The sequence below is a fragment of the Arachis hypogaea genome, chromosome 14, assembly GCF_003086295.3.
Source record: "Arachis hypogaea cultivar Tifrunner chromosome 14, arahy.Tifrunner.gnm2.J5K5, whole genome shotgun sequence".
In the NCBI taxonomy this organism is placed as follows: Eukaryota; Viridiplantae; Streptophyta; class Magnoliopsida; order Fabales; family Fabaceae; genus Arachis; species Arachis hypogaea.
The window spans coordinates 2,583,593-2,602,820 of NC_092049.1; the positions used below are offsets into that span (position 1 = coordinate 2,583,593).

The following is a 19,228-nucleotide window of genomic DNA, read 5'->3' on the forward strand; positions in this document are numbered from 1 at the left end:
GGTCTTAATAATAAAATATATTTTTTTAATTTTTTAATATTATTTATTAATTAAATCTTTTATATATTTAACCTTAAAACTTTTTATTTAATTTTTAATTTATTAATTTATTTTTATTATCATTTGTCTTATTTTTATAATTTTATTATTAATAATTTAATATTTTATCCATATATACTTTTATTTTTTTATTTTTATTTTTTAATTTTTAATTTTTTATAATTATAATCGTTTTATGAATTCCTTCGTTTTCTGTCATAATTAATTTGGTACAGTGGTTACTCTTGATATTTTGGTGTTTCATTAGGTAGGCAATTTCTAAAATAGCAATTTGTCTAAAAACTATCAAAATTATTTGCTTTCCTTCGTTGGCTCAAATTTTTACCTATTTTCTTTAACGGCAGATTTAGTGAACTAATTCCGTTAAATTTTTTTTATTTAAAAAAAATATTAAACTATTAAATATTAAAAATTTATACTTTTATAAATATTTTAATAAATTTATAATTTTTAAAAACATAAAAATTATAATTTTTAAATTTATAAACATTAAAGTATTTATAATTCTAATTATCTAATAAACATAATTATAAACTATATTTTTTGAAACAAAATAATATAACAAATATTTTTTAAAACAAAACAAATATTATCCAAAATATATAATTAAACATTATCCAGGTCCTAATCAATTAAATATAGTCCAAATTATAACTTAAAGTAAAATAAACAAACATTTCAAATACAAGTATAAGAGTAACTTTCCAAATTCAATTATCATTTTAAAGCCAAAAGCCCGCTTTGCCTCGCCTAAGCCAAAACCCGTAGATTAGATGAATTTTTTATTGTAACAAGAGTAGTGCTAGGGAGCCAATGGCTTAAGTGTACAATATGTACAATGGGCTAAATTTTTGGTTTATGAATTAAATGAACATCACTTATACTATATAGGATAACCATCCGAATACCAAGGATAACCATTCGGATACCAGGGATAATAAACATCTCATGTTATAAAAAGTTAATTTTGGGTTCACCAAGGTTCGAACTCTTAACCTTCCGCATTTGAAACTCTTATACCATGTCCTGAAACCACTCATCCCAAAAGCGTAACTTGACAGGATAACGTAACACTAATAATGATATCTCTAATACTTTCTAAACCTTCATTGTACACATTGTACGCTTAGTCCATTGGCTCCCTAGACTTTCTCTTGTAACAATCTCAAATTTCTAATCCGATACACTTCTTTAGCGAGTTACGCTAGCCGACCAACGAATTTTGTCCCATTTGCCACCCGTATTTCTAAGTGACACCACTTAAAGGTCTCAGAGTTAGTGAGACCATGTAAATCCTTTTTCAGGTCTGATAATGTGAATGTCCATGATACATGCACCTGCCTCCAGTTTGTACTCCTTAGTTTTTTTCTATTTTTGGCAAGGTATTTTATAGAATTTGTTGTTTCCTTTGTAGACATTCAGATGGTTCTTAAGAAATTTTAAATCCAACATTTTGGTTTTTAATAAATTTTTATTATTTGATAGGTTTGGGACACGACTTGGTCCTTCTATCAGTAGGGCTAAGTTATTTTTTAAAAATATTTGTTGAAAATCTAATTATTATATAATAAAATTTGTTAAAAATTTATTTGTTTAATACGTATATTAAAAATTGAATAATCAATCTAAGATATTTTAAGTTAGACACTTTAATCCTCAACAAGTTTTTATTGTTTTAAGGAAAAGTATATGAAACCAAGAGGTGATCAGTCAAAAAGTAAACAACTTAACTAATTTATAATTATATTTAATTAATTTTATTTGTTTTTAATTTATAATATTTGATATTAATTGTTTCTCACCCCAAATTAAAATTCTGAATGATACGTTGGAGAAATAGATGCGGAGATCATGGAACATCCAACAATCCCGATTCTTAGTATATAAAAAATTTATAAAATATATAAAAGAACATTCATTTAGTATGAAAAAGAAACATTTTGATACTTAGTAGAAGAAACATCTTAATGCCTAGCATAAACACCATCTACGTAGAGGTAGAGATTTTGGATTCACATAGAGGTATTTAGCTGGTACCCTCTTAGTTCCCTAGCATTGTTGTCATTTTAAAGGGTCTCGAAATGAATTGATGCTTTTGTAAGGAAGAATAATTTATCTTATAATAGTATTTGTTAGGAAGCAAATGGTCTTATACACGAGGATATCATTCTCAAGATAACTGCTTCACCAGCTCCAGCAGATGACCACGGAGAGGATAGAATGGGATGGAGGCACTCGAACGACGGTGAAGTCTCGGTTGGAGCAACCCATAAAGTGTTGGAAAACTGGTCAAAACACAAGGAAAATCTTTGGACCACGATATGGAAATGGAAAGGCTCGCAAAAGGCAAAGACATTCACATGGCAGGTGATGTATGGCAGAATCCTTACGAATAAAAAATTCAACCCCCTTCTAAGAGAAATTGAGGAGCTTCCAAAAAGACCTTGGGAGCTCAATTTTCAACACACCTTGAGAGAAGGAAACATGTGGGCTGATTGGCTTGCAAAAGAAAGTTTCAAACGGCAAAATGGGTTTGGCTTCATTGACAGTATGCCCGAAGAAATAGAGTCTCTATATATGAATGATAGAAGAGCAATAATTTTTTTTTTTGGGCCTTGGCCCGATGGTTCACCCAAAAAAAAAAATTCCGGATGTTCTAAGGAGTTAGAAATGGCCAAATTTGCAATTGCCCAAATTGAACAGAACCTCAAAGTATTTAAATCTCTCCTCTTAATTTGGAGATAATTTGATCTAATTTTATAAACTTATCATATTATTATGCTAATAGTCAATTAAAATTGTACAACCAAAAAAAAAGTCAATTAAATTGTCAAATATATATTGTAATATCACTTATCTTACTATATCAGCGAACTTTGATGCCATGAACAACGAATGTGACAGAAAAACTAATGTGAAAACTAAAATTTTTTAAGAATAAGTTTGATTAAAAAAAAAATTTCGATGACTAATTTAAAAAAGAATAATCTATCACAAACAAATTTGACTATTTACTCCGTTTTAGATTATATAACTTATTTATATAAACCTTGCTACTTTCATATTGATGTCGCTCCTAATTTGGAAATATCACCCTCAATACAAAATACATATGAATATTTTTCTTATCGAACTGAGTGATATTAATATATTATTCATTTCGTAAGTGGTATAATATCCACAATATAAAAGATATCACCCCAAACAAATAACCTATTTGCTTCTCTATCTCCGAACTTAAGTTCTGCCAATAAGATATAAGCCTACAATGACATTATGCCCTACAAAACTTCATTCGTTAAGATAGAATGACCATATGAAAGCACATGAAATATATTTCTAATTCATCTTTAATAAATTTCAACAGCCACATGGATGTTATATCCATATACCTCACCAACCGCTCAACTGTTTTTGAAGCTTAGAATTGTGAGATGACCTGCCACCCTTGTCTTTGTATGAATTCCTGGATGCGAGGCTCTTTCGTCCCCTACGAGTTGCTGCTATGGCATGTCGTCTCTGCTTGTTCAAGCTCTTTGTGAGTTCTGCTTCGTTTTCCATTTCATTTTCTTCCTGTATACCAAATTCACCACTACCATCATGATTTTGACATGGACCCAGATAAAAAGCATTATATAAACCACAATCGCATAATTGTTATTTAACTCGTAATAATGGAGTCGTCATTTAGAATTTGACAAAACTAAATCTAATTGAAGTTGTGAACTAATTCAAGGGGCCATGCAAAGTGCCCTTCAAATCAGGGAAATAATATTCTATATTATACTAAGTTACCCTAAACAACATAAGCCTACAATTGACAAATTTCATTAATAATAATATGTCTCCATGTTCCACATACTGAAGAAAGGACACCGGACTAGATTCATAACCAGATAATATCCTAATTTGGGTCAAGTCCATGAATGACTTATTGATGACAAATAATGGCGTTCATTTTGAAATGAGCAAGAAATACACCGACACCAAGAGCAGCACTGTTCCTTACATTGATAAGCCAAAGACATAATATTCCCCCAAAAACTCATGAATCCTGGACTTTATTCTTGAAATCAAATATTTGGCCGAAGAAAAAGGTGCAGCATAAACATTATCATTAAAATAACCACCAGCCACCAGGTAATAAGAAATACAAAATCATTACCTCGTCAGTTGCATCTTCCCTTTCAGATGCACCGCTTTCAGCGGCTTCACAGCTCTCATCTTTTCCTTTGTTTTCATGTTCTTCATCCTGGTTATTTAACCAAAGCATGGTGTCATTTTGTACGAATAAAGCAATAATCTTATATCAACATTGAAAAACACAGAAATGAACAACTGAGACGAGCAGGAAAAACACAGGCAAGCTGCTTGACTGTCTCTGTACTAAATATTAGATGTATTCGTTATTCAAATTTAATTTCCAAAATATAGTTAGCATACGGAGAAGTTCACACATATCTACTTTTCACCATCTATGATATCAAAATTATCCTTTTTATATACCTGAAGAAGGATTGATTCATTCAGGTCTTCCACTAGGTCAACTTCACTATCTGAGTTTGTTTCAGCCTCTGCTCCACCTTCAATGAACTGCACAAAAATTTGAAGAGCATTGAGGAACAATCAAAAGCATGACAAATTGACACCCAGTGTATAAATAAAATAGGAAAAGCCAATCCACCAGTATGGAAGCAATTTCACAAATGAAGAAAAAGGAGGGAAAACATCTTGCATTTTTCATTTAAAGAAAATGCTTCCATAATTTCCCCTTCCTATATAGAACAAGAAAATCATTATACCCTCTGAATATCTTCTTCATCCTTTCTACTAAAGCCACTAGCAGCAAGTTCCTTGTCTAAAAAACCAGCACTTCTTTCTATTTCAGAAAAACAGGGCCTTCCATCTTCATCTTTCCCTTCATCAGAATCATCATTGTCATCAATGCTTTCTTGAAAAGAAAGATTGAACCTGAAATAGGGAAGTGGAACTGAGTTGTGAAAAAAAGCCTGATTGAACATCAAAGATTAGATCCAAAATATTTATCTTCAGCAAACCAAGTATGCGTTTGATGTACTATCAAGTTAGGAGATGCAGTATGGTGAAAAGACATGTACAAAATAACAAAAACGAAGAGGGAAAAAACATAATTTTTTTAAGGTAAACTATGGCACAAGACAGTGACATATATTAAGAAGTAGAAACTTATTGTCTCTAGATATACCAAGACAAAAGTTATGATTAGATGAAGTACAAAAAGGGCAACGAAACAAGAGTTCACTCTTATGGGCAAACCACATTGAATCGACATGGACAAGATCTTCAAATATTCACAAATGAGAATTAGATTATCTAACAAAAGAATGAGATCCCATGTGTATCATTTGTAGTATAAACCAAATACAAACAAGCATTTGAAATATCTCACAACATTAATGCGAGCTGAATTTAATGTAATTGCATTCTACATAGAGAGAAAAATCAAATGTCATACATATCTATCACTATTGGGGTAACAACAAATAGAATGGCAGTTCTCGACAAATGTCTTCAAAAATGTTTGACAGAAGAAAGACTTTGGCTTCACTTTTAGTGCTCGGCCAATGATCCTTTACAATTTACGAATTTGCCTATAGATTGAATGGCTTCAAGTGTATTGTTTTCCTTGAGTTTGGGTTGGCTATTTCCTATGTAATTTTCATCTTTAGTTTTCTGAACAGGAAATTGTCTTCCTATCATTGTAATCCCCTTCTTTTTGGATGAATTTATTTTATTATATCATAAGGAATTACTAAGTTTTTACCAAAATATGAAAGACACGGTCTAAGGAAGCACTATATATCAAGAAAGGATAGGAGAAAGGGAAGATTCAAAAGGAAATAGCGCATGAGAGCCCAAGTCCTCCAAGCATGTCCTTGATTGCACACTAAAATGAAATTTATAAAAAATGTCATCTCAACTTGGGATATCAGAAATAACTTAGAAACTAATTTATGAATGTTGAGCTAGCAGTTTGAGTAAAGTGATTGTTTGATTTATAACTTATTTTTCAGATTACCAAGACAGCAACAATCTACAAACAATGATAAATAAAAGCAAATCTTTTAACAAATACTACGCAAATCAAACGATTACAAACCTCTTTCGGAAAAACTTAAAGATACATTCAACGTCACGGTCAAAGTACCTGAAACAAGCATAAATAACAAGTGATTAAAACATAAGATGATATCTTGAAACTTAATAATTCTTGGCTTCCTTTTAATACCATATATCTGATGCCTGAAGCTAATGTAATGTCCAACAATACATCAACTACGTCTTATCCCACTGGACAGAGGTCTCCTACATGCATTAGACAGTACCTAAATATTGTATCAAGAATTCAAGATTCAATGGAAGTTTAGGTCTCTCCTAGTCACCTATGGTTTTTTTAGATATCCTACTCTAGTTATTGGACTATCGTTCATCTAACATATTGCCCTTATTGGGAGTTTTAGGGGTCTTCACATATGCCCTGCCCACTTAAGGCAAAATTCAATCATCTCTTTCACAATAAAGGCTGCAACGCTGTAACAACTCTCTCTAATGCATTAGTTCATAAGGCTACATTGTTGATTCAAAGAAGGGGAACGTGCATAAATGTTAAATTGTGGCAGAGTAGTGGCGTATGGTCATTTTGTTAGAGGGGAGAGAGAAATGAGACTGGACAAGACCTAGGAGAGTGGTGGCCTCTCAAATACCATCTTATATCATTCTTGTACTACTACTATTACTACGAAAGTAGAGTTACAGGGATATACAAACTACCATCTTATATTATTCTTGTACTACTTAAGCTTGTATAGGCATATACGAACTAAATATAACTAAATGAAAAATCCTTTTAAGGCTAGGGTGATAATAGAAGTTAGCATTTGTGTAAACATAAAATCAATGACAAACTATGAGATGTACATAATTAGGCTGGCAAAGAGGAGAGACTCTTACATCTGTGCATTACGATGTGATACAGATACCATTTGTGGAAAATCAATCATGGTAATTTTTTCATCATCATCAATCTACAATGAATGGAAACCAGCATAAACCAAAAGCAGAATCAAATAACAGATATCAGGAAATTCTAAAATTTAATACTCTTCTAAAAAGATAAGCTGACAAATGAGTAGAACGAACAAATGTACAGCATAGGTAACTCCGGCATACCATGATGTTAAATTCATTGAAATCACAATGAATCAGACCATGCTCGGCGAGCCTAACAACTATTCCAAGAATAGTCTCAAAAACAGTCTCTGGATTTTGTAATTGCTTCACCTGAACACTGAACAAGCAAAAACAATTGACAAAGGAGCAATATCAAAACAATAAAATGGGTAAAAATAACACAAAATAGGGCCAAAATAACTGAAAATGGAGAAAACATTCAAATAGCAAATATGTGAAAAGGAAACTTCATATGTTCTAGAGGACAAAGTGAAAGTAGAATGACATAGTGGTATTACATAAAAAATTTCTATTAGTTAAACCCACCGTAAAATTCTTAAAAGAAACAATCTAAAAAATTATTTTCAAAGACAGTGCCAAAATTAATCACTAGTGATAAACACAGCTTAAAAATTTTTACCTAATGGTTTTGGTGTGAACTAAGGTAGAAAATAAATTGAAGACCATACCCATAAGCTATAACAAAGCATCCCGATACATCATTAAACATTCCTTTTAAGATAAACTCAAAATTAAAAAGAAAAAAAAAAAGAAGAAAGAAAGGTTACCAACATACCGAGGACAAAGGATCCTCTTTACAAAAGTAATAGCTAATAAACAGAAAAAACACATCATAAAACCAAAAATTCCAATTTTTAAACATATATAAGTAGAGGCTGGATGTCTAATTTTATACCACAAGACTTATTTGAACAGAATTTTGTCATTAAATATATAAGAACACCATCATTTTCACAAGGTGAAAGAAAAGCAAGATCCTCAAGGTGATCAAGCATATCCACAAGTAAATTTCCATGGTTAAACATTTGGAAATAGTAGAATAACTCTACAAATGAGAGAGGGCATACATTACTTGTGTGCTTAAGAATGGAGGGGACGAACACCAATATATAGAAGAGTACAATAAATATAGGGAACCTACTCAACTACTTTCATAAACACAACTACTAACCACTAACCACTACCAACTTTCTCAACACCATGTACCCTCACCGTTGCAAAGCCCTACAAATAATTCCCAGAAGTACCATGATAAACAGGAAACCAGTGTCCAACAATGAAGGAATTGAACAATCCCGCTCTAATTTCCAAAATTTAGTCGACATATTCAACATGAATGTAATCCTAATCAGTTGCACTTCAATGCATTTAAATTATATATATATTTGTCCCATAAGATGCACTTTATGGTCAGACTCACTACACAAACAATTAGCATTGAAATGCAGTAAAGGTGGAGCGTAAAATTAAAGCATGCTTGGATAATATGAGGAGGACACTCACAGAGGATAACCTTGGACAAGTGACATGACTACACAGTGTCTGTTATGTTCTACAGCCTTTGGAACAGGAAAGGAATGTGTTTCCAAAGCCTGCTCAAGAAAAACGTGTGCTATTATAATATCATATATAAAGATGATAATTCATATTGTTAAATAGAAAGGCTGGAATATTATTGAGAAGGAAAACCTTCATGAAAGCAAATTCTTTAAGTGCAGCAAGCCGAGACAAATACAGCCAGTTATAACTACTTCGATGTCTTAGGTAGTCACGCTTTGATTTGACAGCTCTAAAAGAAACTCTACCAAGCCTGTGCAACTTCATAGCTAGAACAGTCCCATCTTCACAGACAACCTCAAATATATCTGGCAGAATACCAATGCCAGAATCAGAAAAAATACTCAAATATAATTGAAGAGGATCATATGACAATATCGAAGTACTACACTAGTTCTGCCAAAGCACAAAAGAAGTACCAGATTCTTTTCCGACGCCAATCTGGCGACCAACACCCACAAACACTCCTTTGTTCACCATTGTTTTAATGGCAAGATAATCATAACCAAGGTATGTAAGCCGGAATCCATCATCTGCACAAGTAAATTACGGTTTAATAGAAGGCCAATCAATATGAACTCTAATACATTATTAATTTGAATGTTTCAAATTCAATTTGCACCGGACCATCTATCACAATTATTTTCACATATGTGACAGCAATTTAAAACTAAAATTATAGTCATAATCAAATAGACATCAGAAGCAACCAACATTTAGAAGAGTCGTGATGCAACAACTTATGCTTGAGCAAGTTTTTCAAAACCTTGTACGTGCCCCCATGCCTGCACACATTCAGTAGAAACACAACTAAAACACCAATAAATTAAGAAAATATAGAGATAAATTCAATCCAAAAAGTCACTGAACATACTTGAGACGAGCAATTCGATCAATGAGTTCAGTAGGAACAATTTCATGCTGCAAGGAAAAGAATTTTAATAACTCAAGCTAAGAATAAAAACACAAACTAATAATAAAAACAATAAGTATAGCTTAATCGTTTCTTTTTCCCTAAATTTTAGTAAGTCATGAGTGTTAAGTTCAAACTAAAATCGGGAGGAAGGTGATAAAAACGTACATTCCTCATGCCCAATTCAACAGCAGTGAGAACCCTAAAATCGTCTTTGGACAGATATCTCAAGACATCTACGTCGAGCTTCATTGTCGTCTCACTTCTCCTTTCTCGTTTAGGCTTCTTGCATACGGAAAACAAACTGCTTCTGACAAGAGAAAGAGAAGCAAAATGCAAAGCCCTACCAAATAGAACCAGCGGCGATGGCGGACCAGTGGAGAAGCCAACCAGAGTAGACGGATCAGAGAAGACGGCGAACCAGAGGCGAGCAGGGGCAGAGACGATGGTAAGGGTTTGCGTTAGTGTGGGTAGGGTTACGGAGGGTTTCTTGCTTCTAAAAATTTTTTTTAATGTCTTTAATAAATTTTTAATAATAAAAACGAAAATATTAAAAAATAAAAAAAAAATATCTTTTTTTAAAATATTTTTTTGAAAAGATATTTTTTACATAACAAATAAAATATTTTTATATGATTATATCCAAACATAATTAATAAATAAAAAAATATTTTTATACAAGATATTTAAATATAAAATTATTTTTATTTTTTATAAAATATTTTAAAAAAATATTTTCTTACAAATTTACCCAAAAAAATTTTAAAAATAATTTTATATTTAAATATATGATAAAAAAAATTATCTATTAATTTATATTTGTATATAATAATATAAAATATTTTTTATTTATTTAATATGTAAAAAATATTTTTTTAAAAAAAATATAAATTATAATTTTTTAAAAAATATATTTTTTTATTTTTTTAATTTTTTTATTTTTACTATTAAAAATTTACTAATCACAATAAAAAAAACAAGTATTTAAAAAAACCATAAACTAATAAAACCGGCTTCTTTTGAGTTTTGACAATAACAAAATTTTCTTATATTTTTTAATAATAAGAGGAGTCTAATGTCTAATCATATGGCGGCTTTTAAAGAGTAAACAGCCACTCACCCGCTCCAGGATCTTTATCTCGACGAATACAATGATTTCTGAAAAATTAAAAAATTTAAATTGGTCTCTGTCTTTGCAAGTTTTGGGATAACGCCATTCTGAGAGTTTAATATTAAAAGCTAACGGAAAATGTCTATGTAGATCGTTAAGTGAGTGAACTGTCTGTTATGTGTTGTGCTGGCAATTTCGAATTAAATAAAAGACTCACACGAGGCACAGTAAAATTGGATAAAAACTTATTTGTCCAAATTTGTTAAAAAAAACCGCCTAACCCGCAATTGAACAAACGAAGACAACTACATACACCAAGATCGAAGAGGATGTTGCAATTGGTGAGACCATGAGAGTAAACAGAGATTGGAGACGTGGAGCACAGCGACAGTGTGATGGACGCGACAGTGTCTCACTCCCTACAACGATGGTGGAAGCTAGATGGCTAGGATTTGTTTAAGGGCAAAACAAGAAAAGCTCTAAACTTCACGAAACGAACATGTAAGGTAGTGTGAGGAGATTACTCGAGTGAAACGGATCGGATCGGATATGGCTAAAATCTTGATTCGATCCACACTAAAATCATCGGATCGGATTGAATCTAATATTCTTGATTTTTTAGCTTGGATCGAATCTGTATATTTGTGCATCGGATCGAATCAGATATATCCGCAAAACATATAAATATTTTAAAAAGCTTATTTTAATTAAAAAAATTAATAAAATATATTTTTTCACTTTTTTAAACATGTTTATTCTTAAAATATTATTAAACATACTTTTTTTTAGATAATAAACATAAAATAATATAACATATATGATAATTATTAGTTGAAATAAAACATAAAAGAATATTTACTTATTTATTTATTTATTTTTACGGATTATCCGATCATATTTGTGTGTGGATCTAATCCGATCTGATGGCTTTGCGGATCGGATCGATATCAGCTATTTTCGAATCGAATTCGAATGCAAATCGAATTTGATCCATGAACACCCTTAGTGATTAGGAGAAAAGGCTTGCAATCGGCACAAGAGAAAGAATCTGTTATGTTTTTTTTCTTTTAAAGAAACTTCAAATGGCGTCATTTCATCAAAATCAGCCGGGTTTTAGTTCGGTTTAACCGGTTGATTTTCGATCAATTTAGTGATTTCCAAACGTCTGAAATGGCGATTTTTCTTGTTGATCTGGACCATAGAGACTTCTAATTTTCAGTCAGACTGATCCGACTGACTGGTCTAGTGCAGTTCTTAAAACTATAGTTAGGGGTGACAACACTACCCGAATCCGTGGGTATCCACTCCGTCCCAATCCGTTCGGAGCGGGTAATTACTCACCTCCGCATCGGGATGAATTTTTGGACGGGACGGGACGGGATTGGGTTTATATTAAATCCGCTCCGGTATATATAATATATATATAATAATTAGTAAAATTATTAATAATATTGTATCATATTTAAATTTTTATGTTAATTTATGTTATGTATGTAATGATAGTTATATCAATTTTAAAATATAATTTTATTTGTTAGATTTTTATAATTATAAGAATGAGTTAGAATTTAACTTTTTACTATATGCAAATAAAAAATAGAACAAATTCAATGCGAGTTATTATAGAATGAAATAAAATCGAAAATGGTAAAAATCTGCCCCCTATCCCCTCATTGCCATTCCTAACCATGGTTGGCACAACAACCATAAGATACATGTTGTGCTAGTGCCAGGGTGTTGACATGAAGTGTTTGTTTTTTACCAGCCAACAAGTTAATGTGGTCTTCTTATTATTGCATTTTTGCCTCTGACTCGGGAGGATATGTGAATCTGAAATTAGACATGGCAAGTGCATAAACAATTTTTTGGTTTCAGTTTTAGACGGCCTTTTAGTTGGATTAAATCTTTAAAATGGTCTAAGATTGTTGCCGTGTATTAAAATTATTTTTGATATTTCAATTGTATTAATTATGTTTTTGAAATTAGAAAAATTGTACCATATTAATTCCTAATCCGTTTTTCATTAACGATACGTTGACCTGATTTGATGACGTGGATTTTTGGTGACACATGTCACCTCAAGATTTGGTCACGCTTAACGGTATGATGACGTGTTCGTCAGCGACATAGGACATGCTGACGTGGATGGTTATGGCACATATCACAATGCTATTTTTGTCATGTGTCGAATTATGTCACGTGTCATCTACTATGTCATCATTATATATGCACCAATTTGGTCCCTTATTTTGCACCAAATGACTCATTTTAGTCTCTAAAATTGAATGTCGTGTACCAAATTAGTCCCTTCATAAGTTTTTTCTCTTTTTTTTTTTGTAAATTTAAAATTTTCAATATTTTTTATATACTAATTTTAATTATATTTTTTATTATACAACTTTTTTTAATAAATTTTTAACTAATAATTTTAACTTATATCATTAAAGCACATGTTAGCTAAATTCAAAATTTTATTATTGCCTCTTTGTTTATTTGTATCTGTTTTAATACTGTTCAAGTCATGGTTACAATAAGTGTTTATATTAATTAATAGTGTACTATATGAAAAGGCCGTCTAGCTAAATTATAGATAAAATGAATTCTTATAATCGACTGTATAAATCTATCTTATTAATTTAGTCAGAAGTCAATTATATGGAGAATGGACATTCTTAAAACAGATGAGAATAATAAATTTATATTAGTTAACAAGTGCCTTGTCAAGTATTCTTAAAATATTTATTAAGGTGTTAAATATTAAATAGTTTGTATTAAGAAATATTATTATACTCTTAATTTACACTCTTTACTAAATCAATATTAATATTTCATATAATTCTTTTAATAAAATATTGTAAAAAAAATTTGTATAATCAAAACTAAAATTTTAAAAACATTTTTATAAAAGCACATGTATTTAAATAACTTGTGAAAAGATAAAATAAAAATTAGTATATTTAAAAATATTAAAAAAATTTAATTTATAAAAAAAAGAGAAAAAACTGATGAAGGGACTAATTTTGTGCACGACATTTAATTTCAGGGACCAATTTAGTGCATATGTAATGATGACATAGTAAATGATACATGGGCAAATAATATTGATGATTTGATGAGAAGAAGTGATGAAAAGTGGTGCGAGATGAGAAGGACGGTGTGGAGCAAGAAAAAGTTAAAGTTCCAGGATTAAATGGAGTCCAAAATCAAATGTTACCATGTCACCTAATTGTTAGAGCATCCAGCGTGGTAAGATTTTGTCATTTCAACACTTCATTTGCTAATACATTGCCAAAAAAGATTGAGAAACTAAATTGATGCCTGAACCTGAATCTGGAGGACCACTATAGTAAATTTTGAATTTCGAAGAACAAAATGAATAATTATACTAATTTCAAGGACCAAAAATAGAGATTTACTCATCTTATCCCACTTAATCTAATAACTATTGTCAAAAGCCTGTAAGCTACAATCAAAGAGAAAGCGTATGTTCATCCTGGAAACCATGAGAAAGTGTCTGCTCGCTCTATAATCGTCGTTGGTGGGGAATTGAACTTCGGAACTCTATTTGCATTATGTTGCTATTGCCTTCAATGTCGTGATCTTCACCGTCACCATTTATTGTGGTCTAACTATTTGTGGTGCACAAACGAGCAGCGTCTTTAGTGAGGGAGTGCTTAGACAGTGATGGAACTTGAGGACAGAACATGAGTGCTGTGATGGTGGCGATTGTCTTTCTCTGATATGAGAATCCGTTCCATGGACTCCATTTGCTTGTCGTTGCTGCTTTCACAGAGAGGAGTCTTGGTCGTTGTAACCCACACATCAGAAAGTAATAACTAGGCCGGCTCGTTGTTAAAGAAGACCAAAACATGCAAACAAAAACCCTCGTCAATTGTGGATTAGTCTTTAGACGTAACTCAGAGAGTAAAGTACCAATTCGGTCCTTGTCCATTTCTCCGAATGACAATGCGACCCTTAACCAAAAACACGATCCATTTCGGTCCCTGACCCTGTGCTCCATCTGCCAACGCGGTCCATTTGTCACTTTCACGGTGAAAACTCGACGGAAATTGCTGACGTGTGTAGGCGAGTGGATGACATGGATGGCTTGGGTGGTTACGTGGAAGATGGAAGCCCACGTGGATAGGTGAAATGGACAGGGTCCTTTCTGTCCTCGTCCACAACACAAAAACGCCATCGTTTTGAGGTTTTCAAGTGTCGTTTGGTTTCGCGCCTTATATGTTATCCCCTAAAGACCCCTTGACCCTCTAACCCAATTACATTCTAAACCCTAGCACATAACTCTCTTCTCCATCAAGGCAGGGGTGAGTGGTGAAAAGCTTGGTGACAAGGTTGCTGACGAAGCTTCTGACGGAGACGTAGACGGTTGTTGGACGGCGCTGTTGACGGAAGTTGGACGGTTCGCCACACAGCACTGATTGCTAAGGTTGGTGTCGCTACTGTCTCTTTCACTGTTTTGCTTGTGTGTGGTCTTCATTCTACAATTGTTGTTTGCATTCAGCCGTGGGGGGTAGAGAGAGGTTAAAATATTGTTTCTGTTGCCATATCTTAGGAGTTTTATGTATTTAAATAAGATGGAAGTGTAGAGATGTGTTAAAAAATTATTGAAAGTTGGAACAGATTATTAGGATTGTCTGTTTAAATTGATGTAAGATTGAAGAAACTGTGTTGCATGTTTAAATTTTTGAATTAGGAGTTAACAAAATTTTTTTGCACTTTTTCAGATGTCTGAATGTCTGGTAACCCCTGTGTTTCACCATGGGGGAATTTCAATAAGGACAATGAAGGAATTCTTAGCTACATGCATGAAAAAGTTCATAGGTGGCCACCAATGGATGTTGACCTGATTAATTACTTTGATTGGTTGCTTTGTTTAAAGAGTTAGGCTACGTGGAGTTTAAGACAATGTACTAGTGTGATATGACTGCCTCTGATATGGAATCTGGACTTCATGTCATTCACGGGGATAAAGAAAATAATGAACTAAGCGAGGGTATTAATAAAAATAGGCATACAGATGAATTTTACATCAACTTTGGTCATCCTGTAGACTTGCCAAAGGTAGTTGGTGATGGGGTTGGGAAGGAAGTTGTGATTTCTAGTGATGGCATTTTCCTTAAGTCATCATCATCTTCCTCGGATGATGGATACGAAAGCGCTAAGGTTGAGGCTTATAAGCCGCCTCCTCCTGGTTATGAGTCTGATGACAATGGGAGTAATGACAGTTTGAATAAGAAGAAGAACAAGTAGAAGACTCGAGTTAAGGAAAGGATGTCACCTAAATGAAGAAATAAAACTGGTGTGGCTAAGAAGAAAGGGACTAAGTCAGCTAAGGATGAGCCAAAGATGTCCCTTAAAACAGCTAAGAAAAAGGCTAGTAGGAAATACTCTGGTGCTAGGAGAAAACATGTGCTAAAGGAGGGGCTTGGTAAGCAAGGTATGCAGGGGGAGAATAGTGGGCCTAGACCAGAGCTTGGAGGCCCAAGAAGCTCCAAAGAACATGGGCCTACTGGAGGGGATGCAACAAATGCTGTTGATGGAGCTGAAGATCATGTACCAGACCCAACTACAACAGAGCTGGATAGTGAATATGAGAAACCTTATGAGTATGAAAGTGAGGTGTTCAATAGTCCAGTTTCATCTGGAGATGAGGGTAAAACAGCCTATGACACTTTTGATGAGGACACTAAATATGGTGAGGTCCAATTTAAGGTTGGACAATTGTTCCCCACTATGGAATCATTCAAGAAAGCCTTGAAAGATTATTTTGTGCACGAGGGTAAAGATGTTTTATACATTAAGAATGAGTATTTGAGAGTGAAGGCAGCTTGTGCAGGTGAAGAATGTCCTTGGCTAATTTTTACTTCTTGGAACAGTTCAAAAGGTTGCTTTCAGATCAAGACTCTTTACAATGAACACAATTGTGGACGGGATTTTGTTAGCAACTTGGCTGATAGAGCATGAGTGACTGATAAGTTAGTTAAGAAGCTCTTCACAAAGCCTGACCTGAAGCTAGGTGCAGCTAGGGATCACATGATAGATGAATACAATGTGAAAATCAATCCCAGAATGGTAGCTAGAGCATTGAAGGTTTTGCGAGAGAGGTTGTCATTAGGAGTGAAAAGGCATAGTATGGAAAGACACGCGATTGATTACCTTATGGAATTGCATAGAAGTAACCCAGGATCAACTACCTTGATGGAAGTAATTCCCCAACCTGAATCCCTGCCACTATTCGATAGGTTATACATTAGTTTGGATGCCTGCAAGAAAGGGGTTTAAGGAGGGATGTAAGCCACTAATAGGGTTGGATGGCTGCTTCTTGAAGGGTCGTTATGGTGGGCAGCTTCTAAGTGCGGTGGGACAAGACGCAAATAACCACTTCTATGTCATTGCATATACAGTGGTCCCGAATGAATGCAAGGACACATGGAAGTGGTTTTTTACGTTACTGAAAGAAGACTTGGGTGAAGTTCCACAACATGGGTGGAACTTTATTTCTGACCAACAAAAAGTAAGTTTCTTCAGTTAACAACTACACTTTCTTATTTTAACTTAATTACATGTTCTGTCAAATGTTACATAATTGTTGTAGTGGTTGTAGCTAGAAGTTGAGTTTACTTTTTATTTAATTAAACACAATGCTATTATTTACGAATCTGCATAGGGTTTGGAGTTGGCAATGAAGGAAGTGAACCCTACTGTCCATCACCGAAACTGCGTTCTTCATATTTGGAAGAACTTTATAAAACATTTTAAGGATGAACAAACAAATCGGATGGTATGGGAGTGCTCTCGTTGTACAACATTTCAAGAATTCAGCAGTGCCATGGAGAAATTAAAAAAACTGAATGAGGGAGCTTGGGAGTATCTACAGAGGTTTGACCCGGGTGTGTGGTGCAAGACCCATTTTAGCCATGGGCCCAAGGTTGACAACATAACGAACAATATGTGTAAGGTGTAGAACACCAAGATTGTTGAATACAGGAAGAAGCCAATTATGTCGATGTGTGGAGACTTGAGGTGTTACATCATGAAGAAAAGGGCTATGCACAAGAAGAGACTGGAGAACCACATTGGTATCTTGGCCCCTGTGCAGCAGAAGAAGCTTTATCAGTTTATCAAACCCAAGAGTACCAAGTGGAGAGCAATCTGGGCTGGTGATTCTGATAGAATACTGTTTGAAGTTCATATGCAAAGGCATATGGTTGGAGTAAACTTACAAAGCAGGACATCTACCTACAATGTGTGGCAGCTAACTGGTATACAATTCATCTTCTTATATGGCTGGCCTATTTAATAAATGTAAAGTCTTTAAATACTTGATATTTTGTTTACATAATTTGTGTACAGGCATGTATTGCAGACATGCGGTTGCAACCATGGCTAAGAAGATGGGGTTGAAGCCAGAGAATTTTGTGCATAAATGGTTCACAATGGATGCTATCAGACCAGCCTACTCACACTGCATTAATCCAGTTAACAGTGAAGAATACTGGACCCCAACTGATTCACCACAGCCACTACCTCCCCAAATTAAGAAAGCTGCTCATCGTTCAAAAATAAAGAGAAAAGTCGATTCTGTGAAGACGGAGATGCATTCCCACAAGGCCAAGAAGACATTCGAGGTGACTTGTAACAAGTGTGGCCAAACGAGTCATTACTACAAAACATGCTCAAATCCACCCAAAGATCCTAATTGGAAGCCTATGACCAAGAAGGAAATGAGGGATTTGAAGAAGTCTGCTCTAGTAGTGGACTCTGCTAGCACCACACAGGTATGGCTTCTTTAGGGTTCGATTTGTCATATCATCAGAATGGTTAAGGATTTAAGTGTCAAGTGATAGGTTGGTCAGGATTTTAATTGTCATTGCAAAAATTGATGAAGCATTTAATTGCCATATCTGTATAACGACCCACACAAAACCAAGTTGGTGAGGAAAATAATCTGAATGCTAGTGTTGAAGGAACTTCTCTGGATCCTGTGGTAAGTAGTTTGTAGGGTTGCTTAGTTTAAATGTGTTCATGAATTTTATTGTTGATTATAGATTGAGATGTATACTATTTATGAATGTAGAAAAAGGCAAAAAAATAAAAAAAGAAGCTACCTAAATCAACACCAAAAGAAGGTACAACAGTGGGACAAGGAGATGAAATTCCTCTTTCACAGTCTGCTCTCCAACCAAAAGTTGTAAGTGACATAATTCACAATTGCATTATAAATAGTAATGTTTTAATCTTATTTTTTGTTTCACATAATGCAATACTGTTGGTTTACAGGTAGCATCTGAGACCCCCAACTTGAATAACCCACCTCCATAAAGGATGAAGCAACCAATTGTTAGGCCACCAATTTCCTCCACCTTTGTTCAAGCTTCTATGATGAATCAGAGTCCTCCAATCATTGGACCTCACTTCAGGCCTTCCACTCCTACCAACACACAAATTCCATCCAACAACGAGATTAATGCTCCTACTGGATCAAAGGTGCATAAACCAAGTCAATAACATGGACTTAGTGCTGAGACAATGGCCGCAGCAACTTCTGGGACCGC

The 19,228-nt window shown here is 33.7% G+C and overlaps 2 protein-coding genes across 2 annotated transcripts; one reads left to right on the forward strand and one right to left on the reverse strand.

The window, feature by feature from the left end:
- Positions 1-3,179: 3,179 nt before the first annotated feature.
- LOC112740945 (serine/threonine-protein kinase rio2) lies at positions 3,180-10,031 on the reverse strand. The gene is made up of 13 exons (XM_025789682.2): positions 9,710-10,031; positions 9,503-9,549; positions 9,343-9,413; positions 9,048-9,161; positions 8,761-8,936; positions 8,575-8,663; positions 7,270-7,387; positions 7,051-7,124; positions 6,200-6,247; positions 4,863-5,031; positions 4,567-4,653; positions 4,226-4,312; positions 3,180-3,633 (listed from the first exon to the last, which is right to left on the reverse strand). The coding sequence occupies exons 1-13, from the start codon at positions 9,791-9,793 to the stop codon at positions 3,454-3,456; spliced, it is 1,344 nt and encodes a 447-aa protein (XP_025645467.1). The 5' UTR covers positions 9,794-10,031; the 3' UTR covers positions 3,180-3,453.
- A 6,711-nt stretch (positions 10,032-16,742) lies between these two features.
- Positions 16,743-18,995, forward strand: LOC112740564 (uncharacterized). The gene is made up of 6 exons (XM_025789218.1): positions 16,743-16,803; positions 16,916-17,187; positions 17,341-17,552; positions 17,661-17,935; positions 18,027-18,451; positions 18,954-18,995. The coding sequence occupies exons 1-6, from the start codon at positions 16,743-16,745 to the stop codon at positions 18,993-18,995; spliced, it is 1,287 nt and encodes a 428-aa protein (XP_025645003.1).
- The last annotated feature ends 233 nt before the right edge of the window (positions 18,996-19,228 follow it).

Bases quoted from the DNA above. Each gene is read 5' to 3' on its own strand.
- LOC112740564 (XM_025789218.1), top strand. From the start codon at position 16,743: ATGGTAGCTAGAGCATTGAAGGTTTTGCGAGAGAGGTTGTCATTAGGA. The intron at 16,804-16,915 runs GTATGGAAAGAC...ACTATTCGATAG, and splicing joins ATTAGGAGTGAAAAGGCATA to GTTATACATTAGTTTGGATG. The intron at 17,188-17,340 runs GTAAGTTTCTTC...GAATCTGCATAG, and splicing joins TTATTTCTGACCAACAAAAA to GGTTTGGAGTTGGCAATGAA.
- LOC112740945 (XM_025789682.2), bottom strand. From the start codon at position 9,793: ATGAAGCTCGACGTAGATGTCTTGAGATATCTGTCCAAAGACGATTTT. The intron at 7,125-7,269 runs GTATGCCGGAGT...CATTCATTGTAG, and splicing joins TCAATGAATTTAACATCATG to ATTGATGATGATGAAAAAAT. The intron at 4,313-4,566 runs GTATATAAAAAG...TTAAATAACCAG, and splicing joins ATGAATCAATCCTTCTTCAG to GATGAAGAACATGAAAACAA.